This window comes from Bufo gargarizans, chromosome 10 (assembly GCF_014858855.1).
Source record: "Bufo gargarizans isolate SCDJY-AF-19 chromosome 10, ASM1485885v1, whole genome shotgun sequence".
Taxonomy (NCBI): Eukaryota; Metazoa; Chordata; class Amphibia; order Anura; family Bufonidae; genus Bufo; species Bufo gargarizans.
Genome location: NC_058089.1, coordinates 48,359,061 through 48,381,233, shown reverse-complemented (window position 1 = coordinate 48,381,233; position 22,173 = coordinate 48,359,061). Strand labels below are relative to the sequence as shown.

Here is a 22,173-nt window from a genome sequence, read left to right as displayed (position 1 = left end):
GCGCCGGGTAACTTCCGGTAAACAACAAGGTTCCGAGCTACAAAAGTTCCGGCAGTAGAAGAGGGTAAGAGGAGGAGCGGACGGCACCGGAGTCAGTAAGTGATGGCTGACCGGAGGGAATCCTGTCAGACCTCTACTCAGAGCCTGTTCATACTGCTCCTATGTAGTGTGCGGCTGCTGAGGAGGCCGCCATTAATTACTACTATACTGGTGGGCTTTATCCACCATTACACCTTGTGTGTGTGTTTGTTGACGTCATACTCTGCGTCATGGGGGGGGGGGGATCTATTATACGTCCTATGACGTCACCAGGCTACAAACTACGTCACTTATCCAGACTTTTCCTCAGGGATGGTTTCCTGAATTATTTTGCAGGGGCAGTGGCATGGTGCACATGTGTCATGGAGGATAAGGGGTTTCTACGTGAACAGACCTTTATCATTGTGGGGTATGGCCCCTGAAAACCGCTTTTAAAATGTGCATCATTTATTAGCGCAGGAAGCTTTCTTCTTGGTAATTTAGGTGAAAAGCGCCATGGCTGCGATTGGCCCCCAGCTATCCGTGCATCCGGGATTTAACCGCACATAGCGCGCATATAACACTATGCTTAGGCATTGGCCATGCTATATGTTCATTGCATTATGCGCCAAAGTTGCAAAACGACAACTCCCAGCATGCCATGAAGCCAAACGATGGTTAGATATGATGGAAGGTGTAGTTTGCAACTGATGGAGGACCAACAGTTGGAGACCATCGCGTCATGCATCCTGCACAGGTGCTTTTGCTGGTGCCGGCTGATCCATACATGGTTCCAGGACGTGACAACGGCGACCAAGTGCTTTCACACTTGCATTGTTGTTTTCTGTTATTGAGATCTGGCAGAGGATCTCAATACCGGGGAAAAAAGATCCGTGCATCTGGATGTCTTCCGTTCCGGCAGCATTCCGTTTTGTGACCGGACACAAAAATGCTGCTAGCTGCGGTTTTGTGTCCGGTTATAAAAACGGAAAAAAAGTCACTAAAAACAACATAGGTCAATAATGACGGATCCGTCACCCATTGACTTTCAATGTATTTAGTGACGGATCCGTTTTTTCCCTTTCATCCTGCATGACGGCATACCATGAGAGATGACCCGCCTCCAACCAGGTAGGGATAGGAAGTATAAATTTGACCCTCCTTCGGCTTCTCCTCCGTGTCTTCCTGTCCCTCCAGGTAGGAGATGGATCATCCTCATGGCACATGCTATGAGCCGTTTCTGTTACAGGCAGGAAGAGGCGGTAAGAAGAAATGAAATGCCTTAAAGGGAACCTGTCACCGGGATTTTTAGAGCTGAGGACATGGGTTGCTAGATGGCCGATAGCATATCTGCAATACCCAGTCCCCATAGCTCTGTGTGCTTTTATTGTGTAAACAAAAACTATTTGATACATATGCAAATGAACCTGAGATGAGTCCTGTCCCCGACTCCTCTCACATACAGGACTCGGGGAACCTGTCACCGGGATTTGGTGTATAGAGCTGAGGACATAGGTTTGTTGGATGGCCGCTAGAACATCCGCAATACCCAGTCCCCATAGCTCTGTGTGCTTTTATTGTGGAAACAAAAACGATTTGATACATATGCAAATTAACCTGAGATGAGTCCTGTCCCTGACTCATCTCCCACACAGTACTCATCTCAGGTTAATTTGCATATGTATCAAATCGTTTTTTTTACACAATAAAAGCACACAGAGCTATGTGGACTGGGTATTGTGGATGTGCTAGCGGCCATCCAGCAACCCATGTCCTCAGCTCTATACAAAAAATCCCGGTGACAGGTTCCCTGAGTCCTGTATGTGAGAGGAGTCGGGGACAGGACTCATCTCAGGTTCATTTGCATATGTATCAAATCGTTTTTGTTTACACAATAAAAGCACACAGAGCTATGGGGACTGGGTATTGCAGATGTGCTAGCGGCCATCTAGCAACCCATGTCCTCAGCTCTAAACACAAAATCCTGGTGACAGGTTCCCTTTAAAGCACATGAGGGAAGCAAACAGCACCCGTGCCCTAGTTGGGTATTGAGGGGCTGAAAAGACTGCCAGGATCCCTGCTCCTTACCTCCCGCACGGCGCGTGAGACGTGGAGGTCCATGTGCGACCGGACACTCAGGGAGTCCCTCCGGTCTGTTCGCAAGCTTTTCATCGTGATCCGATAGTTTCGCCACCGTAAGTCGTATGCGGCTCACGTGCGTTCCAAAAGGTATTTCCGGTCTGTGGAACGCATGCTGAGGGGGTGGAGCTACAATCGGCGCGCTGGACCATGGCGGAAGTCGCCCGCTGATCTGAGGTCTGCAGATGAGAGTATTATAGAAGGGGTTCAGAGAGGATAGAGCTAAATATGTCTGAGCAAGGTGCTGGTCAGATGGAAGCCTCTCAGGGACCCTCTATTGTAAGAAAAAGGTCTCGGTGGGGGGGGGGGGGAATGCTGGTTATCTTACCTTTGCTAAATCTTTCTCTCTTTCTTTCTCTCTCTCTTTCTTTCTCTCTCTCTTTCTTTTTCTCTTTCTTTCTCACCTCTCTCTCTCTTACCTCTACCTCTAAGGTCCCTTTCACACGAGCGAGTTTTCCGCGCGGGTGCAATTCGTGAAGTGAACGCATAGCACCCGCACTGAATCCTGACCCATTCATTTCATTGGGTCTGTGCACATGAGCGTTGTTTTTCACGCATCAGTTCTGCGTTGCGCGAAAATCGCAGCATGTTCTATATTCTACGTTTTTCACGCAGCCCTGGCCCCATAGAAGTAAATGGGGCTGCGTTAAAAAGCATTGCATCCGCAAGCAAGTGCGGGTGCCATGTGTTTTTCACTGATGGTTGCTAGGAGATGCTGTTTGTAAACATTCAGTTTTTTATCACGTGCGTGAAAAACGCATCAAAACGCATTGCACCCGCATGGAAAAAACTGAACAACTACACGCAATCGCAGACAAAACTGACTGAACTTGCTTGCAAAATAGTGCGAGTTTCACTGAACGCACTCTGAACGCATCCGGCCCCAATCCGCAACGCCCGTGTGAAACCAGCCTAATATGGTAAAAGACCTGGTCCCGTCTATTACCCTGGGTTCACACCTGAGCGTTTCTGAGATGGGCGTTTTACGCGCGTATTTGTTGCGCATTTTTATGCGCGTTTTTTGCAATAGTAAACGCGCAATTGACGTGCGTTTGTGTGATTGACTGCAGTGTTGTCCAATGAGTCTATGGGCCAAAACGCGCGACAAACGCCCAAAAAAAAGCTCAAGAACTTGTTTATGCGTCGGGCGTTTTACAGCGCGTTCAAACGCGCTGTAAAACGCTCAAGTGTGAACCAGGGCCATAGGGAAGCATTGGTTTTCACGTGTTGAGCGTTTTACAGCGAGTTTGAACGCGCTGTAAAACGCTCAGGTGTGAACTTAGGGTAAGGTAAGAGCTAAGAGATGTAATAAGGGAAGAAATTAGATCTGCCATAGCAGAGAATCCTGTAGTTACTCCTGGGACATTTAGGTCAAAACATAGAGATACAAAAATGAGCATCTCCGGCTCATCATCCTCTGACTCAGAGCAGGAATCAGATTCAGAGGATCTGGACACTGGGGATTCATCTGGGTCTGATTCAGAATATAAAAACTTCCTCTTCTCCTCGGAGGACACAAAGGAGTTAGTAAAAGCTATCAGGGCAACTATGGGGCGTTCGGACGAAAAAGTGCAGAGGTCTGTCCAGGACCAAATGTATAGCGGACTGGAACAAAAGAAAGAGAGTATTTCCGTCCACAAAAACATGCAGGAATTAATAAAAGAGAATGGAAAACTCTAGATAGAAAACTTTTTATCCCAAAGACGATGAGACGTCGCCTTCCTTTTTGTGAAGAGGATGAGGCCCTGCTAACAATCTGCCCAAAAGTTGATGTATCCCTATCTAAGCTAGTTAAAGGGGCAATTTGAAGATATGGGGACCTGGGATGCGAGCGCTGCGCTATTTAAGCCTAATCTGGCGGCCACATCCGTGTCCAGATCATTAAAAAGGTGGTTGTTACAGTTAGAAGCTCTTCTGAAAGAAGGAGCTTCTTATGACACTAAAGGACTCCTTTCCTCTACTCGTGAAAGCTGTTGACTTTCTGTCAGATTCTACTGCAGAGTCGGTCAGGGTGGCAGCAAAAACCTCGGGCCTAGCCGTAGTAGCTAGGAGAGCTCTCTGGCTGAAATCCTGGTCTGGCGATATCAGTTCCAACATGAGACTATGTAGTTTACCCTTCCATGGAAACTTACCGTTTGGCCAAGATTTAGAGTCTATTCTAGAGAAGGCCTCGGACTCAAAAAAGTCCTTCCCTAAGGATGCAAATAAAAGGAAATTTCCCTGTCGGAGAATTAAAAAAGGGGGTTCCTTTTAGGCGAAAAGATCATCTAGAGAAACACTTCAAAAAGGGGGAAACAGAGGTTTACTCCAAGGAATACAGAATCTACCAAACAATGACGCTAGAGAGGTAGGAGGAGAAGTTTTTCGTAAAAGAATGGGAAGAGATCACAGTAAATCACTGGGTATAAAATATAATTACAAAGGGTTACGATATTTCCTCCTCCCTCAGACGTCTTCAGAATAACCCCTATCCAGAAATAGACCGTCTTACAGGGAAAATTGGAAGAGGGGATTCGGAATCTATTGGCTCAAAAAGCCATTATTCCGGTTCCTCTCTCACAACAGAAAAAGGGCTATTATTCGACAATTTTCCTGGTAAAAAATCAAAACGGGTGGAAAATCTCGATTAATAGTAAACCTAAAGAAACTAAACAAATTAATAAAATGTCAGATTCAAAATGGCTCATTTAAGAAGGCGAAACATCCTAATTATACCCAACCTGGACGACCTGTTGATCATAGGCAACTCAAAACAAGCACTCGAAAACAATCAGGCAGGTTGGTTAATAAACTGGAAAAAGTCAAACCCTTGCGCATCTCAGAATGTAACTTTCTTAGGGTTCCGTCTAGATTCTACTTGTCAACAGACAGTTCTTACAACCCAGAAAGTAATGGGAATAGTCGAAAAAGTGACAAGATTTCAAAACCAATCTGTATGTACAATCAGGGAAGCAATGAAGCTACTGGGTTCCCTGACCTCGTGCATCCCGGCCGTAAAATGGGCACAGTTCCACACCCGGATCCTGCAACAGTGGATATTAGAGGGTTGGGACAGAAGCCCGGAATCTCTATAGGGGGAAATTCCAATCCCTTTACCAGTATTTCAGTCCCTGCAGTGGTGGAAACAGTCAGAGCATCTGTTAAAAGGAGTTCCTTGGAACCCCGAACATTTGATAGTTATCACGACAGATGCAAGCCTTTGGGGATGGGGAGCGCACTGTTCTCATCTCTATTCCCAAGGACAATGGTCCGTCAGTCAGAAATCTCTTTCTTCAAATCAAAGGGAGTTGACGGCGGTCTGGGAAGCAATAAAGGTGCTTGCTCATCACATACAAAGCAAAGACGTTCAGGTAAGAACAGACAATACAACAGTAGTCGCTTACCTAAACCATCAGGGCGGAAGAAGAAGTTTAGCACTCAGCAAGTTAACGGAAAAAATATTTTTCTGGGGCGGAGGTTCACTTAAGATCCCTATCAGCTATACATCTAAAAGGGTCCCAAAACAGAAAAGCAGATTTTTTTTTAAGCAGAACTTCTTTAAAATCAACGGAATGGAGCCTAGAGAAACAGTTTTTTCTCCAAATCACGGAAAAATGGGGGATGCCACAAGTGGATCTTTTTGCTTCAGCCACAAATGCAAAATTAAAAAAGTTATTTTCCCTGAATCCATTCGACGGAAATATAGGGGTAGACGCACTATCACAAAAATGGGATTTTCAACTGGCCTATGCCTTTCCCCCTCTTCAACTAATTCCCAGGGTTCTAAAAAAGATTCGGCTAGACAGGGCTCATGTGATTCTAATAGCCCCTCTATGGCCCCAAAAAAACGTGGTTTCCTTTGCTGAAGACCTTGTCAGCCCAGAGCCCATGGATAATTTCTTGGAAACAGGATCTATTGTCTCAAGGTTTGATTTTACCATCCCAAGATAGAAAGGTTACATCTAACAGCCTGGAACCTAAAAAGGACAATTTTGAGGTCAAAGGGTCTATCAGAAGCTATTATCGACACTATGTCAGCCAGCAGAAAAGATGTAACTTCAAAAATGTACCGCGACGTTTGGAGTAAGTTCTGCTGTTGGTGTATTCAAGAAAAAACTTATTCTCAGAAGTTTTCGGTCCAAGCAGTTCTAGGCTTCCTGCAGTCAGGCTTCGAAAAGGGATTACGTCCAAATACATTAAGGGTGCACATATCAGCATTAAGTGCTGTATTTGGAGAAAAAATTGCGTATTTCTAAGACCTACGGTTTCCCCTTGGGACCTCAATTGGGTACTATCAGGTCTGACAAACGCCCCCTTTGAACCCCTGTCGGAGACCTCCCTTCCTAAAGTGGTATCAAATTTCCACAGACAAGAAGAAATTATTGTCGCATCGTTTTGCTCGAACCCAAAAAACTGAGGGGGAAGAGAATTTCCACAAGCTGGATGTACGTAGGGGCCGTGTTACTCTATCTAGAAACCACAAAAACGTTCAGAAAGACAGACTATTCGTCCAGTTCAGTGGAGCACATAAAGGGGATAAAGCCACAAAAAACTCATTATCAAGATGGATAAAAATGGCGATCTTAGAATCATACAAGTCGTTGGGTATTCCTTCACCAAAATCCTTTACGGCACATTCCACAAGATCTGTGGCTGCATCCTGGGCTGAGAGGGCGAGCGCCTCATTAGAACAGATATGCAAGGCGGCAACGTGGTCGAGTCCTCATCCGTTTATTAACCATTATAGAGTGGATACTAGAGCTAGTCAGGAGCTCGCTTTTGGCAGAAAGGTGCTTCAGGCCATAGTCCCCCCTTCCCCCCCCCCCCCCCCCCCAATAGGAGTATTAATCTGTTATATCTCATGGTATGCCGTCATGGAGTATGAATGGGAAAAACCTAATTACTTACCGGTAATTCCCTTTTCATGAAAAGTATACGTATATAAATATATATGTAGGGATATGAATATAGAAATACACATATAGGTCGACAGGTGGAGGCGTGTGTTGGTGTGCAATGCAAAAAATATATCGACCGATATAGATTTTTTTTTTTTTTAGGGCAGATACCGATAATCTGTGAACTTTCATTTTTGAAAAAAAAAAAATTAAATTCCTACACAAATCTGCTAAAAAATGAATGTTTATTGTTAACGTGTATTTTTTTTATTTTTTTTGTAAATCTTTCTTTTTCATTTATGATATCAGGGTGAATAGGACCTCACACTGTCCCTGCTGCTCTGTGCTTTGTGCACACAGTAGCAAGGGAGCCGACTATGGCAGCCAGGGCTTCAGTAGGATTACACTGCTGGGGCTCCGATCGGAACTGCCACTGAGGAGGAGGGGAGAGGAGACCCTGTGGCCACTGCCACCAATGATTAATACTGGGGGGCTTGGGTGGGGGGGCGCACTGCGCCACCAATGATTAATACTGGGTTGTGGGGGGAGGGCGCACTGCACCACCAATGATTAATACTGGGGTTGGGTGGGAGGGCATACTGCGCCACCAATGTCTTTAATACTGGGGTTGGGGGGCGCACTACGCCACCAATGAAGATACCGCTCTCATTAATTCATATACAGGAGGCAGGAGCTGGCTGAGGAATCGCATAGCCGGCTCCCGACCTCTATGAGCGGTAGCTGCGATCTGCGGCAGTTAACCCCTCAGGTGCAGCACCTGAAGGGTTAACTACCGCAGATCGCAGCTACTTGTCATAGAGGTCGGGAGCCGGCTATGAGATTCTGCAGCTCCCGCCTCCTGTATATGAATTAATGAGAGAGTGATCTTGATTGGTGGCTCAGTGGCCACAGCCCCTCCCCTCCTCTTGTCCTCCCTCCTCTCATTGGTGGCAGCAGCAGCACAGGGGGGGAGGGAGACGCTGCGTCTTTCTCACCTGTGCTGTGCTGACAGCAGCGCAATCCGTGCTCCCTATTCGTTATCGGAATATCGGCTAGATAGATGCTGTTACCGTTTAAAATCCTGAATATCGGGCCGATAATATTGGTAAAACTGATAATCGGTCGATCCCTAATATATAAATATACTTTATATATGGCTGTCGGTCCAGAAAGACACGGAGGAGAAGCCGAAGAAGGGTCAAATTTATGCTTCCTGTCCCTACCTGGTTGGAATTACCGGTAAGTAATTAGGTTTTTCTGTTTTTGATTTCACACAACCGCATCCTAACAGAACGGATGCCTCCTGATGTGCAAAATCAAAACGGATCCGTTTAATTCCGCTATTGAGATTCTCTGCCGGATCTCAATTGCGGAATTAAGAACGCAAGTGTGAAGGTAGCCAGCGGTCACATGCTGTACTTCTGACATGACCGTTCAATAATGGCCACTGATTGGCTGCAGTTGTCACATGCCGGCAGCTTATAATGAATGACTGGGTTAAACCACTGGAGTGTTTTTTTATTTATTTATTTAATTTTATTTATTTATTTTCTTCTTCTTCAAGGAGTCAGAAAACCCCTTTAAACTCCCAGGCTTGACACCTGAGGCTGCACTACTGAGAGACAGTGATGACAATATGTTCCCATTATCAGCAGCACGGAATCTGCTTTTTACCAAACCTGCGCCTGCGATCCATACAGTTCCCTAAGCGGTACCAGTCTGATGAAGGCCGGATTGTGGCCGAAACGTCACGCATATATGAGTTACCACATTTCCTATTAAATACAACTCATCAAATCGCATAAACTGGAGTTCGCATTCTTCTTGATATCCATTATTATACACTGAAAAAAAAAATCCTGCCTGCATCTCAGACGGAAATGGTTAAAACTGATGTGAAATTTGCTGATGCGAAACGGAATCCACACGGAGTAAGGGCTCATGCACATGAACAGATTTTTTTTTTTTTGTGTCCGTTCAATTTTTTTATGCAGAACCATTAATTTCAATGGTTCCGGAAAAAAAAAGAAAGTTACTCTGTATGCATTCCGTTTCCATTCCGCAAAAATTACGGACAAGGATGGTACTGTTATATTAGGGGACAGCTGTTCCGTAAAATACGGAATGCACACGGGCGTCATCCGTATTTTTTGCAGCCCGCAAAATACTTGCGGTCGTGTGCATGAGCCCTAACTTCCGTTTGTATGCGGACACATTGAAATAAATTGTTCCGCATATGGTCCGCAAAAAAAAAAAAAAAGGGAAACGGACTTGGAAAGAAAATACGTTTGTGTGCAGGATCCCTGAGACTAAAGAGGGTTCAGCCCTGTGTCCCCGTTTCGGTTTTCGCTGCACAGCGACGCTCCCAGCCACCCACAAGGAACTGCAGAAGGGGGTGCAGCAGTAAACTAGTGCCACAGCCCCTTCATTGTCAGGATTGTGGGAGTCCTAGTGGTCAGACCTGCACCAGTCATAAAGTGGTGGTATATCGTAGCGATGGGAACACCCCTTTAAGTGTCCTCAGTCTAATTTTTGCCTTCTTTTGCACTTCATCTTCCAGGTACTTGAATCTCAGGCGTGTTCTACAGCATGGACCCTTCAGAAGAGGCTACAGACCAGAACTTGGTCAGCACCACAGAGAATTATTTTATGACGTACACCTTCACAGATCGCTCCCACAGCAGTCGCGTGGCTCAGAGCATCATGAAGCTTTGCATGGAGGAGCAGCTGTTTGTGGACGTCACCGTCCTAGTGGAGGGTAAAGAGTTCCAGTTGCACCGATTGGTCCTGTCTGCGCAGAGCTGCTTCTTCCGTTCCATGTTTGCCTCCAATCTGAAAGAGGGTCACAACCGCGTGATCGAGCTGAAGGATGTCAGCGCCAGCATATTCCAGTTACTGGTGGATTACATCTACCATGGGACAGTGAAGCTGCGGCTGGAGCAGTTGCAGGAGACCTATGAGGTGGCCGACATGTACCAGCTGACCGCTTTGTTTGAAGAGTGCTCTCGCTTCCTGGTGAGGACGGTGCAGGTGAAAAACTGCCTGCAGATTATGTGGCTGGCGGATCAGCACAGCGACACCTCGCTTTATACTGCGGCAAAACACTGCGCCAAAACCCAACTGTCGCAACTGTGTGATACAGAAGAGTTCCTGAACCTGCCCCTGAGGTTGCTCACAGATATTATTACAGGTGAGTTACCAGAGGTGTCTGCAGTCAGGATCATTCTACCCCTGTGATGTTGGAAATAATGCAACTCCCATCATGACAGCTGGCAGCTAGCTGGAGTCGTAGTTTTTCATTTACTGGAGAGCTAAAGGTTGGGGACCCCTGCTGTATGACTACAGAGTGCATCCAAAGATGGAGGATTGAATCTTTGCATGCAATGACTGTGGTCTCTCCACAATATTTTCCTGCAGTTTCTTAAAGGGGAACTATCAGCAAGATCAACCCTGTAAAAGCAGACATACTGCTTGGTAGGGTTGATATTGCTGATCAAAACTATATCTTTATCGTGAAAATCTCAGAGATATGGTAGGTTTAATAAATTTACAGATTAGGGCTTCAATGCACCAAGGGGCAGGTTCTAGTCTCTCGGTGCACCTCAGCTCTTCTGCTTTCCTGATTTAGCAAGGCCAAGCATCATCATTGTCCTCTTGCCCGAACCCTATAATCCCATACATACAACGTTGATTCTATAATCGCTATATGCGCAGTTCGTCTCCTTTGGGTTGCCCTGCTCCCAAGATGTTTACTGCGCATGAACCAATTATAAAATCATAGGATTACAGGCCTGGGCAAGAGGATAATGATGATGCCTAGACTTGTCAGCCAAGGAAAGGGGTATGGCTAAGTCCGAAAAGCTGAGGTGCACCGAGGCCCACCCCCAGGTGCACTGAAGCCCTACCTAGCATGTTAATTATAACTACAATATCCCTGGAATGGTGCAACTGGTTGAATGGGGTTGATCCTCCTTGAAGGGGTTCTCTGGTTTTGAGACTCCCAGCTTGTGTTAGAAGGGTCCCTTGACAATAAGGAGATTGCAAAGTGCTCCTCTGCTGACACCCCCATTTATAAGCTGCATGCATCCCCATTTTATAAGCAAATCCTCAGATACCCTGCGACACCACTACAGGGGAAATTAAGCAATGCTCCATGCCTATTCAAGCGAACTGGTTGCCTTTATAATACAGGACAGGACAGATCCTCCAGAGCAAGAGACGAAATTCATAACTTCTCTTCTCTCTGGCCCAAGAATGCAGGATCCTGAACGGAGGATGTCCCTCTGCTCTCCTGCAAATCTAAGCTGACATCTTTACAACCAAATAAAAAAAAGTTTAAAGTGGTTATCCAACCCCTATAATGCCCTGCCCCCCCCCCCCCAAAAAAAAAATGCCCAGGCCCCTCACATACTTACCTCACTCCCCGGCACCTGCGTCGCTTTAGATGCCCGCACAGCCGCCTGCGTTTCTCACTGTCGTGCGGATCAAAACATCCGGGGGGGGGCAGCCAATAGCAGGCTGCGACAGGGACGAGCCTCCCTAGCATCACCCGCAAGGCTCGTCCCCGTCACGGCCTGCTATTGGCTTGCAAACCCCTTTCCGTCCCCCCGTCCTGTCGCCTATGATCTGTGTGACGGGGAGATGCAGCGGCAGCTGTGCGGGCAACAGAAGTGGATGTGGGTGCCTGGGGAGCGAGGTAAGTACAACCTGTGTGAGGGGCCCCGGCATTATAGGGTTAGGATAACCCCTTTAATCAAAAGGGATGTCCACTGAAAAGGACTGGGGGACTTAGGCTGGGTTCATATCTGTGTTGTGACCTCCGGCAGTCTGTTACAGCAGAGGAATAGAACGTCAGAGTTCACCCTATCCGGCGTAGCTACCATGCACCGCTGGATCCCCATTAACTGCAGTGGGATCCGGACGTGATCCAGCCGCTTACGGCAAATATGCCGACTTTAAGCCGGACAAAAAATGTTGAATGTACCAATTTTTGTCCGCCTGAAAGCCGGCATGTACGTCCGATACAGTGACGGGATTACAGTGCCGGAGTCCACAATGCAGATGTAAACCTGTCCTTATCAGGGCTGTTTTCTGTGGGAGCCACTATGGGAGCGAGCTCCAATTAAAGGGCAAGATTGAGTAAAAAATAGAATTATTGTTTTCTCAATTACCCCTGAAGCCCTAGTCCTATCATAATGTATTAAACCCGCATCTATCAACATAAACAGCGGACAATGTTGGGCACAAATAAAATGTTATCCCATGTGGACATCTATAGCATATCAATAGGATAGGCCATAAATGTTCGATAGGTGCAGGTATGACCTCTGGGACCCGCTCCTATTTCAGAAGTGGTGCCAGGCTGTGAATAGAGATCAAGCCGCACATGCATGGCTTTCTCTAGCCATTGCTAGGGGGCAAGCATGCTCAACCTGCGGCCCTCCAGCTGTTGCAAAACTACAACTCCCATCATTCCCTGACAGCCTACAGAAGGGCATTGTGGGAGTTGTAGTTTTACAACAGCTGGAGGGCCGCAGGTTGAGTATCCCTGCTATGGGGCTTCTGAAATTAGCCAAGTGCACAGGGCCCCTCTCTTGAGATAGGTGCGGGTGCCGGGAGTCAGACCCACACCAGTCAGATATTGAGGCTAGGTCATCAGTATTGAACTCTCAGAAAACCCCTTTAACCTTGTCAGAATGTATCACTTTTTTTTGTGTTTCTTCCTGATTCTTGTTCTCCCTGCCAGACGGCGTTCCCTGTTCACAGAATCCGACCGTGGCGATAAAGAACTGGATCCATTTCAATAAGGAAGAACGGGAGGGATTTACTGAAAAGCTGCTGTCTAGCCTGAAGGTAGGTCATTCTGCAGTAGTGCCCACAGCGTTTTGCTTTTTTCATACATTTACGGTAACCTTGGTGCCAGTTTTCATGCCCCTTGGGTATCGCTGTATAGACAGGATGCTGTCTCCAGTCTGAACACCTACAACACATGAATATTCATGGACTGTATTAGGCAGGGCATCCTGTTTGGAGAAATGCTGGAGGAACATCAAGCTGTAGGGTGTAGTAAATCACAAAGATCATAATCGCCTTTAAAGCAAGTTTCATGTTAAATATATTTAAAAAAAATCCTTTTAAAAAACCCAATATCATGCACTTTTCGTTGCTGCGATCAATCAGCGGTGCGCTTTTGCGGTGTGATCCTTTCCTATTGCTGTGAATGGCAGCTGAGCTGCAGTACGCAGAGATGGCCACTAAACAGCGGACTGAGTCTTCTGCTTCCAGCTCCATCCATTGGTATGTCTCTGATGCCAGCTGCTCAGTGGGGTGACGGAGAGACTTTGACAAGGGCCAACTTTTGATGGCTAGAAGACCAGATCAGAGCATCTCCAAACGGCAGGTCTCGGGGAGTGGTCCTGGTATGCAGTGGTTAGTAACTACCAAAAGTGGTCCAAGGAAGGACTACCAGTGACTGGAGGACAGGGTCATGGGTGCCCAAGATGTATGGATGCGTGTAGAGAATGAAGGCTAGCCTGCAGAAGAACTACTACAGCACTAATGGCTGACCATGTTCCTGCTGGTGATGAGAGGCATCAGAATACACGGAGCATTGCAGTTTGCTGTCTATGGGGAGATGTACCTCCAGACTGATCAGAGTGCCCATGCTGACCCCTGCCTGCAATGGGCACATGGGCATTGGTGTTGAACCTGGAGCAATGGAGGTGGGTGGCCCGGTGTGACGAATTCATGTTCTATTCCATCATGTGGACGGCTGGGTGGTGTGTGTCACTTACTTGGGGAAGAGGATGGCACCAGGATCCACTATGGGAAGAAGACAAGCTGATGGAGGCAGCGTGATGGTCTGATGGGTCCTGGCATCATGTGGATGTGACATCTACCATCTACCTAAACATTGTAAGTGCCCTCCTTCATGACGGCGGTATTTTCTAATGGTAGTGGTCTCTTTTTGGATAATGCCCCTGCCACACTGCAAAAATTGTTCAGGAATGGTCCAGGGAACATCACAAAGAGGTGTTGACCTGGCCTCCAAATTCCAGATCTCAGTTGGACTGAGTATCTGTGGGATTTTCTGAAAAGAACAAGTCCGATCCCTGGAAGCCGCACCGAGGATCAACTGCTAATGTCTTGATATCACAGGATACCATCAGGAGGTCTTCTGGAGTCCAGGCCTCAACGTCTCAGAGCTGTTTTGGTGGCATAAAGGGGAACTACACAATATTAGGCAGCTGATTGTGCTGTAAAGTTATGGCTTATGCCAATTATTTTTAATGAATATATTAGATATTTTTTGATCTGTGTATATTATATAATAATTTTTGAAAATGTACAGTATTGTGTTCCTTTAAAATATATCTAAATCATTTGTACAATAAATAATAAAAAATAAAAAAATCTCTCTATTTGTCTCTTTCTATCTATCTGTCATTAGATCAGGGATGCCTCAACCTGTGGCCCCTCAGGTGTTGCAAAACTGCAACTCCCAGCAAGCCCTAATAGCTGTAGGCTGTCCAGGCTTGCTGGGATTGTAGTTTTGCAACAGCTGGCGGGCCGCATGTTGGGCATCCCTGATGTAGATAAATGCTGATGTTCTTTAGTGCCTCGCTGTTGGCACGGAGGCATTGCCCAACATGGCTGTTCACGCCCTAATCTAGCTTTATACTTGTCAGCCTTTTTTAAATATTTTTTATTCTAATAGTCTATTGATGATGAAGAAGAAGAAGAAGAGGAGGAAGAAGATGAAGATGATGATCATAGTGTGGACGATTATGAGGATTATGAAATAGAATATGAGTATTCTGAACCAGAATATGATTTTGGAGTAAGTTCCGAAGTAGGATGTTTTTTTTTTTTTTTTATATATATATTTTTTTTTAGGCCATTTTGTGTAACCTACCTACCCATGTTTTTTTTTTCATGGATAAAAGCATGAAAGTGAAGAGGAGGAAGAAGAAGAAGAAGAGGAAGAAGACGCAGCAGCAGCTGAGGCTCGGAATGCCGCCGCTGACAGGAATGCTAATGACCCTGTGAGTTTACACCTCATATCTTTAATATTTTTCATACTTCTGTGAAAATCAAATTAATTTTTCTTTTAATTAGAATTTCCAAGCACTTCTACAACGTTTAAGGGAAAAAAGAGACGAAGAAAATCGCCGTAATCCGTATTGCTTCCAGGATGACCCCCAGTGGGGACCAGGGGAGGAGCGGCCACGTCCAACGCCCGATCCCGAAGGAAGGCTGCAGAACACAAATTGGTGTCAGTGTGGACAGTGCTCGATCATGTCCGAGGTGGAGGAGTGTGTCTGCTGCCGTGAATTACCAGCAACGGAGAGATTCTTCCAAACCGATCCTTGTGTTACACAACATGAGGACTTCTCGCGCTTTGTTACGTCAAGAGAGATTCTCATCCCACTGCTCCAGTTTGCTACCAAGATGACGGCCGCGCAGTTTGAATGCAAGGAACACAGGTGACTGTTTGTGTTCTCTTTGCACGCCATTGATCTGTTATTACGTAGAATATGTCCTATTATTGTCCGCATTACGGACGAGGATAGGTACTGTTCTATTAGGGGCCAGCTTGTCCGTTCCGCAAAATACGGAATACACACAGACGTCATCCGTATTTTTTGCGGACTGCAAAATACATACTGTTAGGTGCATGAGGCTTAATGCACATGACCGTATCTGTTTTGTGGTTCACAAAAGACTGATCCGAGCCACATGCATGCCGACAATTTTTTATATATTTTTTTTTTGTCCTATCCTGGTATGCGAAATGGAAAATAATTAGACTTTTTTTGCGGAACGGACATACGGATGCGGACAGCATCTTTTGCGGCCCCCATTGAAATTAATATGGTCTACATCCGATCCACAAATAAATGCAGACCGAACATATCGATCGTGTGCATAGGCCTTAATGTGGTAAAGCAAGTCCTGTACAGCGCATTACATTTAAAGATATATATTTAATAACCCCTTCTGACACAGTCGGGGTTGCAGGAGCAATGACATTATTTATTTTTTTTTTTTTATATATATATTTCTTATTTGTTTGCTTGCATAGCTGTATGAGGGGTTGCTTTTTGCAGGACAGGTTGTATTTTTAATGGCACCATTTAACATTGCATACTGTGCAGTGGGAAGCTGGACGGAAATTCTAAATGGTGAGAAATTGGAAAACTAAACGCAATTTCGCCTTTTTTTATGGGTTTCATTTTTACGGTGTTCACTATGCGGTACAAATTGCATGTTAAGTTTTTTCTGTGCGTCTATATGAATACGGCAGTTTCAAATTTATATATTTTTCTTTAGTTTGAAAAACGTTTTTTCTTTGCATCGTGATATTTTGACCCCCATAATTTTTTTAGATACTTACATCTACAGAGCTGTGTGAGGGCTCATTTTTTTTTATTGTTACTATTTTGGTGTGTGCCTGATCACTTTTTGTTCAATCTTTGTCCGTCACAGCGACCAAAAATAAAAGGTGATTCAACAATTTTAATTTTTATTTTTTTTTCATTACGCTATTCACCATGCAGAACAAATACATTTAAATCTTTAATAATTTAGGCGGTTTCGGGCACAATAATATCAATGATGTTTACTTTTTTTTTATTGGTATTTATCTTCATTTGTAAAAGGGGTTGATTTTAATTTTTCTTTTTTTGTCCCTCTAGGGGACTTAGACATGTGATTTATACGATAGCCTGAGGCAGGTCTCAATAGGAATTTAACAATAGTACACAAGGCCCCAGGCTGCCAAACCTGTTTGTAAGCAGGCGCAGCCTGCCCCTGTTAAATGACTGCTCAGATGCAGTTGACCACAGAGTCTGAGTGGTTAAAACCCGTGATGGGAGTCGTCTTCGATCATCGATTCTACTTGAGGGTGTCCCGCAGACTATGGCGCCTGCTCAGCTCTTGAGCAGACGCTACCTTTAAATACCCAACATTCGCTGTACATGTACTGCAGATGGCGGGAAAGGGTAGGTAGTATCTGACTGGTGGTGGTTTGACTGCTGGGTCCCGCCATCGATCAAGAGGATAGGATTCCAGAGTCCCCAGAGGGAATGGAGAGACAGTCATGCATGCCTCTCATCCCTATGGTATTGCTGGAGATGGTTGAACATTGTAGTCTGCGTTTCTTCAAGAGTCACAAAGAGCTGAATGGAGCGACAGTATGCATGCACCACCATCCCTCCATTCACTACGGGGTCTCCTGGACCCTGTTCTCATGATCAGTGGGAGACCCAGCGATCACACCCCCACCAATCATACAATTATTCCCTATCCTGGGGATAGGAAGTTCTTATGGCGGGACATAGCCTTTACCCATAGGATATATATATGCTATTGCAAAGCATGGATGCCACTGTAGCCTATGGGTAACGGACGCCACCATTGGGCATCTGTCACTGCAGTATAGGTCGGGAGCTTTTTCCGGCATACATGGTAATCTGAAACATAATGTGAGCAGCCGCTTAGTATATGCATTTTTAGACGCCATAACAAGATGTGCATCGTACACAGAGTGGAGGTATGAGGACACTTTCACTAACTATATCTAATCACCTATTCATAATATAAAACTTTTTTCCTCCCAGGCATCTACGTGTGGCTGGATATCGCAAATTCACTAACCTGGTATATGGATTTCTTGGAAAGGCACGCCGAGTATCTGTACCCACGTGTGTAATCACAAAAATAAGGCAAACCTACCCAGAACCTGACGGGCATTACACCGGGTTTAAGTATTATTCTGATCACGCTTCTGGTGAACTGCCGATAAAACTCTGTTTCTAGTTGATGTTATTTTATTGGTCAGCACCTGCAGTTTTATTTTTACTGGTTTAAAGTTCATTAATATGAGCAATTGCTATTAGTTATTGTAATGTGTTTTCTACATTTCATACGGAAATAAACAATTTGTAATGTTGACTTTATTGATAGTAAATATATATATATTTTTTGTTATAAAGTAGTTGTTTATGCCTAAAAAGGCAAGACCAAAGATACATTCCTTTTTATGTTTAAAAGTGGCGTATTTACCGTCTCTTATGTTCTCTCACAGTGATGTTCTGCCCTGATGTAAATTTATTTTCTTTGAAAATGTGAATAAAAGTTATTGAAAAAAATTCTGAAAAAATTGTGGGTTTACTTGTAATAGCAGTGGACAATTGTACAACAAACAACATTATGATCTTACCTACAAGTTAGAACAAGTACTTTTAGTCTGGATCTAAATTACGCTACTTTCACACTTGTGTATTTGCCTGATCGGGCAGGGTTCAGCAAAAACGCTTCCGTTTTTGATAATACAACCGTCTGCATCCGTTATGAACAGATTCCGGTTGTATTCTCTTTAAAATGGCGAATCCGGCATGGATACTATTGAAAGTCAATGGGTGCTGGATCTATTTCTATTGTGTCCGAGAAAACGGATCCGGCCCCATTGATTTGCATTGTGTGTCATGCCGGATTGGTTTGCTCCGCATCCCATGCTGGACAGAAAACTGCAGTTTGCTGCGGTTTTTCTCTCCGGCATGGGAACGCAACCAAACGAAATGGAATGCATTCTGGTGACTCCGTTCAGTTCAGTTTTGTCCCCATTGACAATGAATGGGGACAAAACTGAAGCGTTTTTCTGCCGGATATCGATACTGGAAAAGTTCAACACAAGTGTGAAAGAACCCTTAGCCATTAAGTGCACTGAGGGCAGACTCCGGCTTAAAGAAAACGAAAAGTGACGCCTGTTTAACCAGCACGAGCAGAAAAACGCCAAAAATAGCCTCAAACATGAGTCTCGGTTAAACAGATTTTCTGGAACTGTGAGATGAGCCATCAGATTAGTGCCGGTCTGACTCCTGACACCCGAGCTGATCAGCTGTTTGAATGGGCTGCTTCTCACCCATACAGTACAGCTCTGTAGTCGCTGTGAATGTAACTGCAATACCATTCATGGCCACTACTAGTTGTACGGAGCTGTGCAGTTCCAGTGCTTGTTCTAGACAGACAGTCAGTCGCAGTGTCGGGAGTCATCCCCAGACCAACCTGATATTGTTATCCTAAGGATCGGTTACTAGGTTTCAGCAGCAGAAAACCCCTTTAAAGAGGTCGTCCCTTTCCTGTTGGAGCACCCATGGTGATCAGCTTCCTCAGGAGAATCTGATTGCTTGCTTTGGGTAGATCCTTTTAATACACCTCCACCATTATGTCTTGATCAGAATTTGATTAACCTCCTAACCAAGAAAATGTTTTAAGCGTCTCAATGTCTGTTCTGTCTTTAAGGAAACCGGGGAAAAGGTGGACATTTATCTGATCGGGAAGGAGGAATCTCGCACGCACTCCATCGCCGTCTCTCTGCAATGCGCTCAGGATGATTCCATTAGCGTAAGTGGGCAGAACAGTTTGTGCCACCAGATCACTGCCTCGTGCAAGCATGGCGCCGATCTCTACGTGGTAGGAGGATCCATACCTCGTCGTATGTGGAAATGTAACATGGAGACCATGGACTGGGAGAGATGTGCACCACTTCCTCGAGACCGTCTGCAGCATACTCTGGTGTCTGTGTCCAGCAAGGATGTCATCTACTCCCTGGGCGGTAAGACTCTGCAAGACTCCCTCTCCAACGTGGTCATTTACTATCGAGTTCGGGACAATGTCTGGACAGAAACTAGTCAGCTGGAGGTCTCCATCTCGGGTGCGGCAGGAGTAAACCTCAATGGGCTCATCTACCTGATGGGAGGAGTGGAGAACGACCTCGACTTCTTCACGAAACCCTCTCGTCTTATCCAGTGTTTTGACACCAACACCGAGAAGTGCCACGTCAAACCCTACCTGCTGCCGTTCGCCGGTCACATCCACGCAGCCGTTCACAAGGACCTGGTGTTCATCATAGCCCAGGGAGATTCTCTGATTTGTTATAACCCACTTTTGGACAGCTTCACACGGCTGTACCTTCCTGAAATCTGGAACTCGAGACCGTCTCTCTGGAAAATCGCCAGCTGCAATGGTTTCATTTATCTGTTCCGGGATCATTACAAGAAAGGGGACGCCAGTGCCTTCAAGCTAAACCCAGTCACCTCCGTGGTGACAGTAACTAGCGGCACTCGGTTTTTGCTTACCAATCTGCAGTTTCTATTGGCATGATGCCTCGTCAGGTGACTCTGGATCAATCAGATATGTAATTTGTTGCTTTGGTACATGGACTTAGGCTCTTAAGTTGCAAAAATATATGAAGATATGGTCATAATAAGGTAAAAGTGATGGGACTACCAATGTGGTGGTATTGGTGAAGCATGTCAAATCAGCCAAGTGTCCTCTACCGTGCTGTCACATTTCCTTCTCTGATAAATCTATGCTTTGCTCGCTGGTTGTGGTGGAGGTGAAAACCTCTGAAGGCAAACTTGGGCCTGGGAACATGGAATAAATCTGTCCTGTCTTTACTTTGACCTGTCTTACAAAAATCCTCAGTGTCCATAGACCTGGGAGTTGAGTAAGGGGATATTCACATGACTGCATGTATTTTGCGGTCTGCATTGTTTTGCAGACCCATTGACTTCAGTGGGTCCGTGGTCCACATTTGCAGCCAAGAATATGACTTGTTTCTATGGCAGAACGGATGTCTTTCATGTGCTTTCCACATCCGCCTGTTTGTTCCCGCAAAAGACAGCAGTGAATGGAGAGCACACCACGCATGCGCAGTATCCTTCACTACAAGGAGCAGGTACCAAAGGTGGTCTATGGTCTGCATTTACGAACAGGAATAGGACATGTTCTATCTTTTGCAAAAGGGACATACGGTGCGGAAAGGACATGGAAGACATCTGTGTGGTTTCTGCATGCGTAGGTCTGTTCCACAAAAAATAGAACATGTCCTATTCTTGGCCGCAAATGCGGATCACGGACCCATTGAACGCTATGGATCTGCAGTATATGCGGACGCCACATGGACAGTATCCGAATTTTGAGGATCCGTGTTTTGCAGACCGCAAAATACATACAGTCGTGTGATTGTACCCTGAGAAAAGTGCGTCACTACAACATACTCCGAAAACATGTGGGTCATTAAAGGGATATTCCCATGTCAGACATCGATGGCATATCGCTAGGATGTGCCATCATTGTGAATTCTGTGCGGGTCCCACCTCTGGTACTCGCTCCTATCTCCAGAACGAGGCCCCCGAAGTGAAGGATAGCACACTGTGCGCTGGCTCAGCTATTTTTGGAAGTCCCATAGCAGTGAATGGAGAGCACACTGTACAAGCACGGCCCCCTCTCCATTAACCGCTGTGGGACTGCTTGAAATAGTCCGCTATTTTCAGAACTCCCATAGCGCTGAACAGGGGGTGGCCTCACATACATAGCTGCTCTCCCTTCATTTCGGGGGGCCCATTCTGGAGATAGGTGCAGGTCCCTCCCCTGTGACCTGATTCGATTGGACGTTGCTGGCATAATCTTACGATATCCCAACAATGTCTGAGATGGGAATACCCCTTTAAATGACTTCATACATCAACTTTAACCAGGCCTCAGTGAAGTCAACCTGTCATTTCAGAAAAGTTCTGACAAGTCATAGGTTATGATATGTGGGGGTCCGTGTGCTGAGCCCCCCACTGATGGCTGAAATGTAGAGTCAGAAGCACTCAAGCCAAGTTCTGTAACCCTTTGGCCTCTTTCACACGGGCGTTGCGGGAAAATGTGCGGGTGCGTTGCGGGAACATTGTAATGCGTTTTGCACTCGCATGAGAAAAATCGCACATGTTTGGTACCCAAACCCGAACTTCTGTGAAGAAGTTCGGGTTTGGGATCGGTGTTCTGTAGATTTGTATTATTTTCCCTTATAACATGGTTATAAGGGAAAATAATAGCATTCTGAATACAGAATGCATAGTACAATAGGGCTGGAGGGGTTAAAAAAATAAATAAATAAATTAACTCGCCCTAATCCACTTGATCGCGCAGCCCGGCATCTCTTCTGTCTTCTGTGCTGTGTGGAGGAACAGGACCTGTGGTGATGTCACTCCGGTCATCACATGATCCATCACCATGGCAAAAGATTATGTGATGGATCATGTGATGACCGGAGTGACGTCACCACAGGTCCTGTTCCTCCACACAG

The 22,173-nt window shown here is 45.6% G+C and overlaps 1 protein-coding gene across 2 annotated transcripts; it reads left to right on the top strand.

Annotated features, from left to right (window-relative positions):
• Positions 1-25: 25 nt before the first annotated feature.
• Positions 26-20,495, top strand: KBTBD4 (kelch repeat and BTB domain containing 4). Of its 2 annotated transcripts, XM_044270285.1 has the most exons (7): positions 26-95; positions 9,595-10,224; positions 12,781-12,887; positions 14,752-14,874; positions 14,981-15,079; positions 15,153-15,520; positions 17,657-18,128. In XM_044270285.1, the coding sequence occupies exons 2-7, from the start codon at positions 9,624-9,626 to the stop codon at positions 17,853-17,855; spliced, it is 1,497 nt and encodes a 498-aa protein (XP_044126220.1). In that variant the 5' UTR covers positions 26-95; positions 9,595-9,623; the 3' UTR covers positions 17,856-18,128. The 2 variants fall into 2 exon arrangements, with proteins under 2 accessions (XP_044126220.1, XP_044126219.1); XM_044270284.1 differs by lacking the exons at positions 14,752-14,874; positions 14,981-15,079; positions 15,153-15,520; positions 17,657-18,128 and adding an exon at positions 19,341-20,495.
• Positions 20,496-22,173: the final 1,678 nt, after the last annotated feature.

Excerpts from the sequence above, each read along its gene's own strand:
- KBTBD4 (XM_044270284.1), top strand. The coding sequence starts at position 9,624 with ATGGACCCTTCAGAAGAGGCTACAGACCAGAACTTGGTCAGCACCACA. Across the intron at positions 10,225-12,780 it reads GCTCACAGATATTATTACAG|ACGGCGTTCCCTGTTCACAG; the intron begins GTGAGTTACCAG and ends TCTCCCTGCCAG. Across the intron at positions 12,888-19,340 it reads AGCTGCTGTCTAGCCTGAAG|GAAACCGGGGAAAAGGTGGA; the intron begins GTAGGTCATTCT and ends TCTGTCTTTAAG.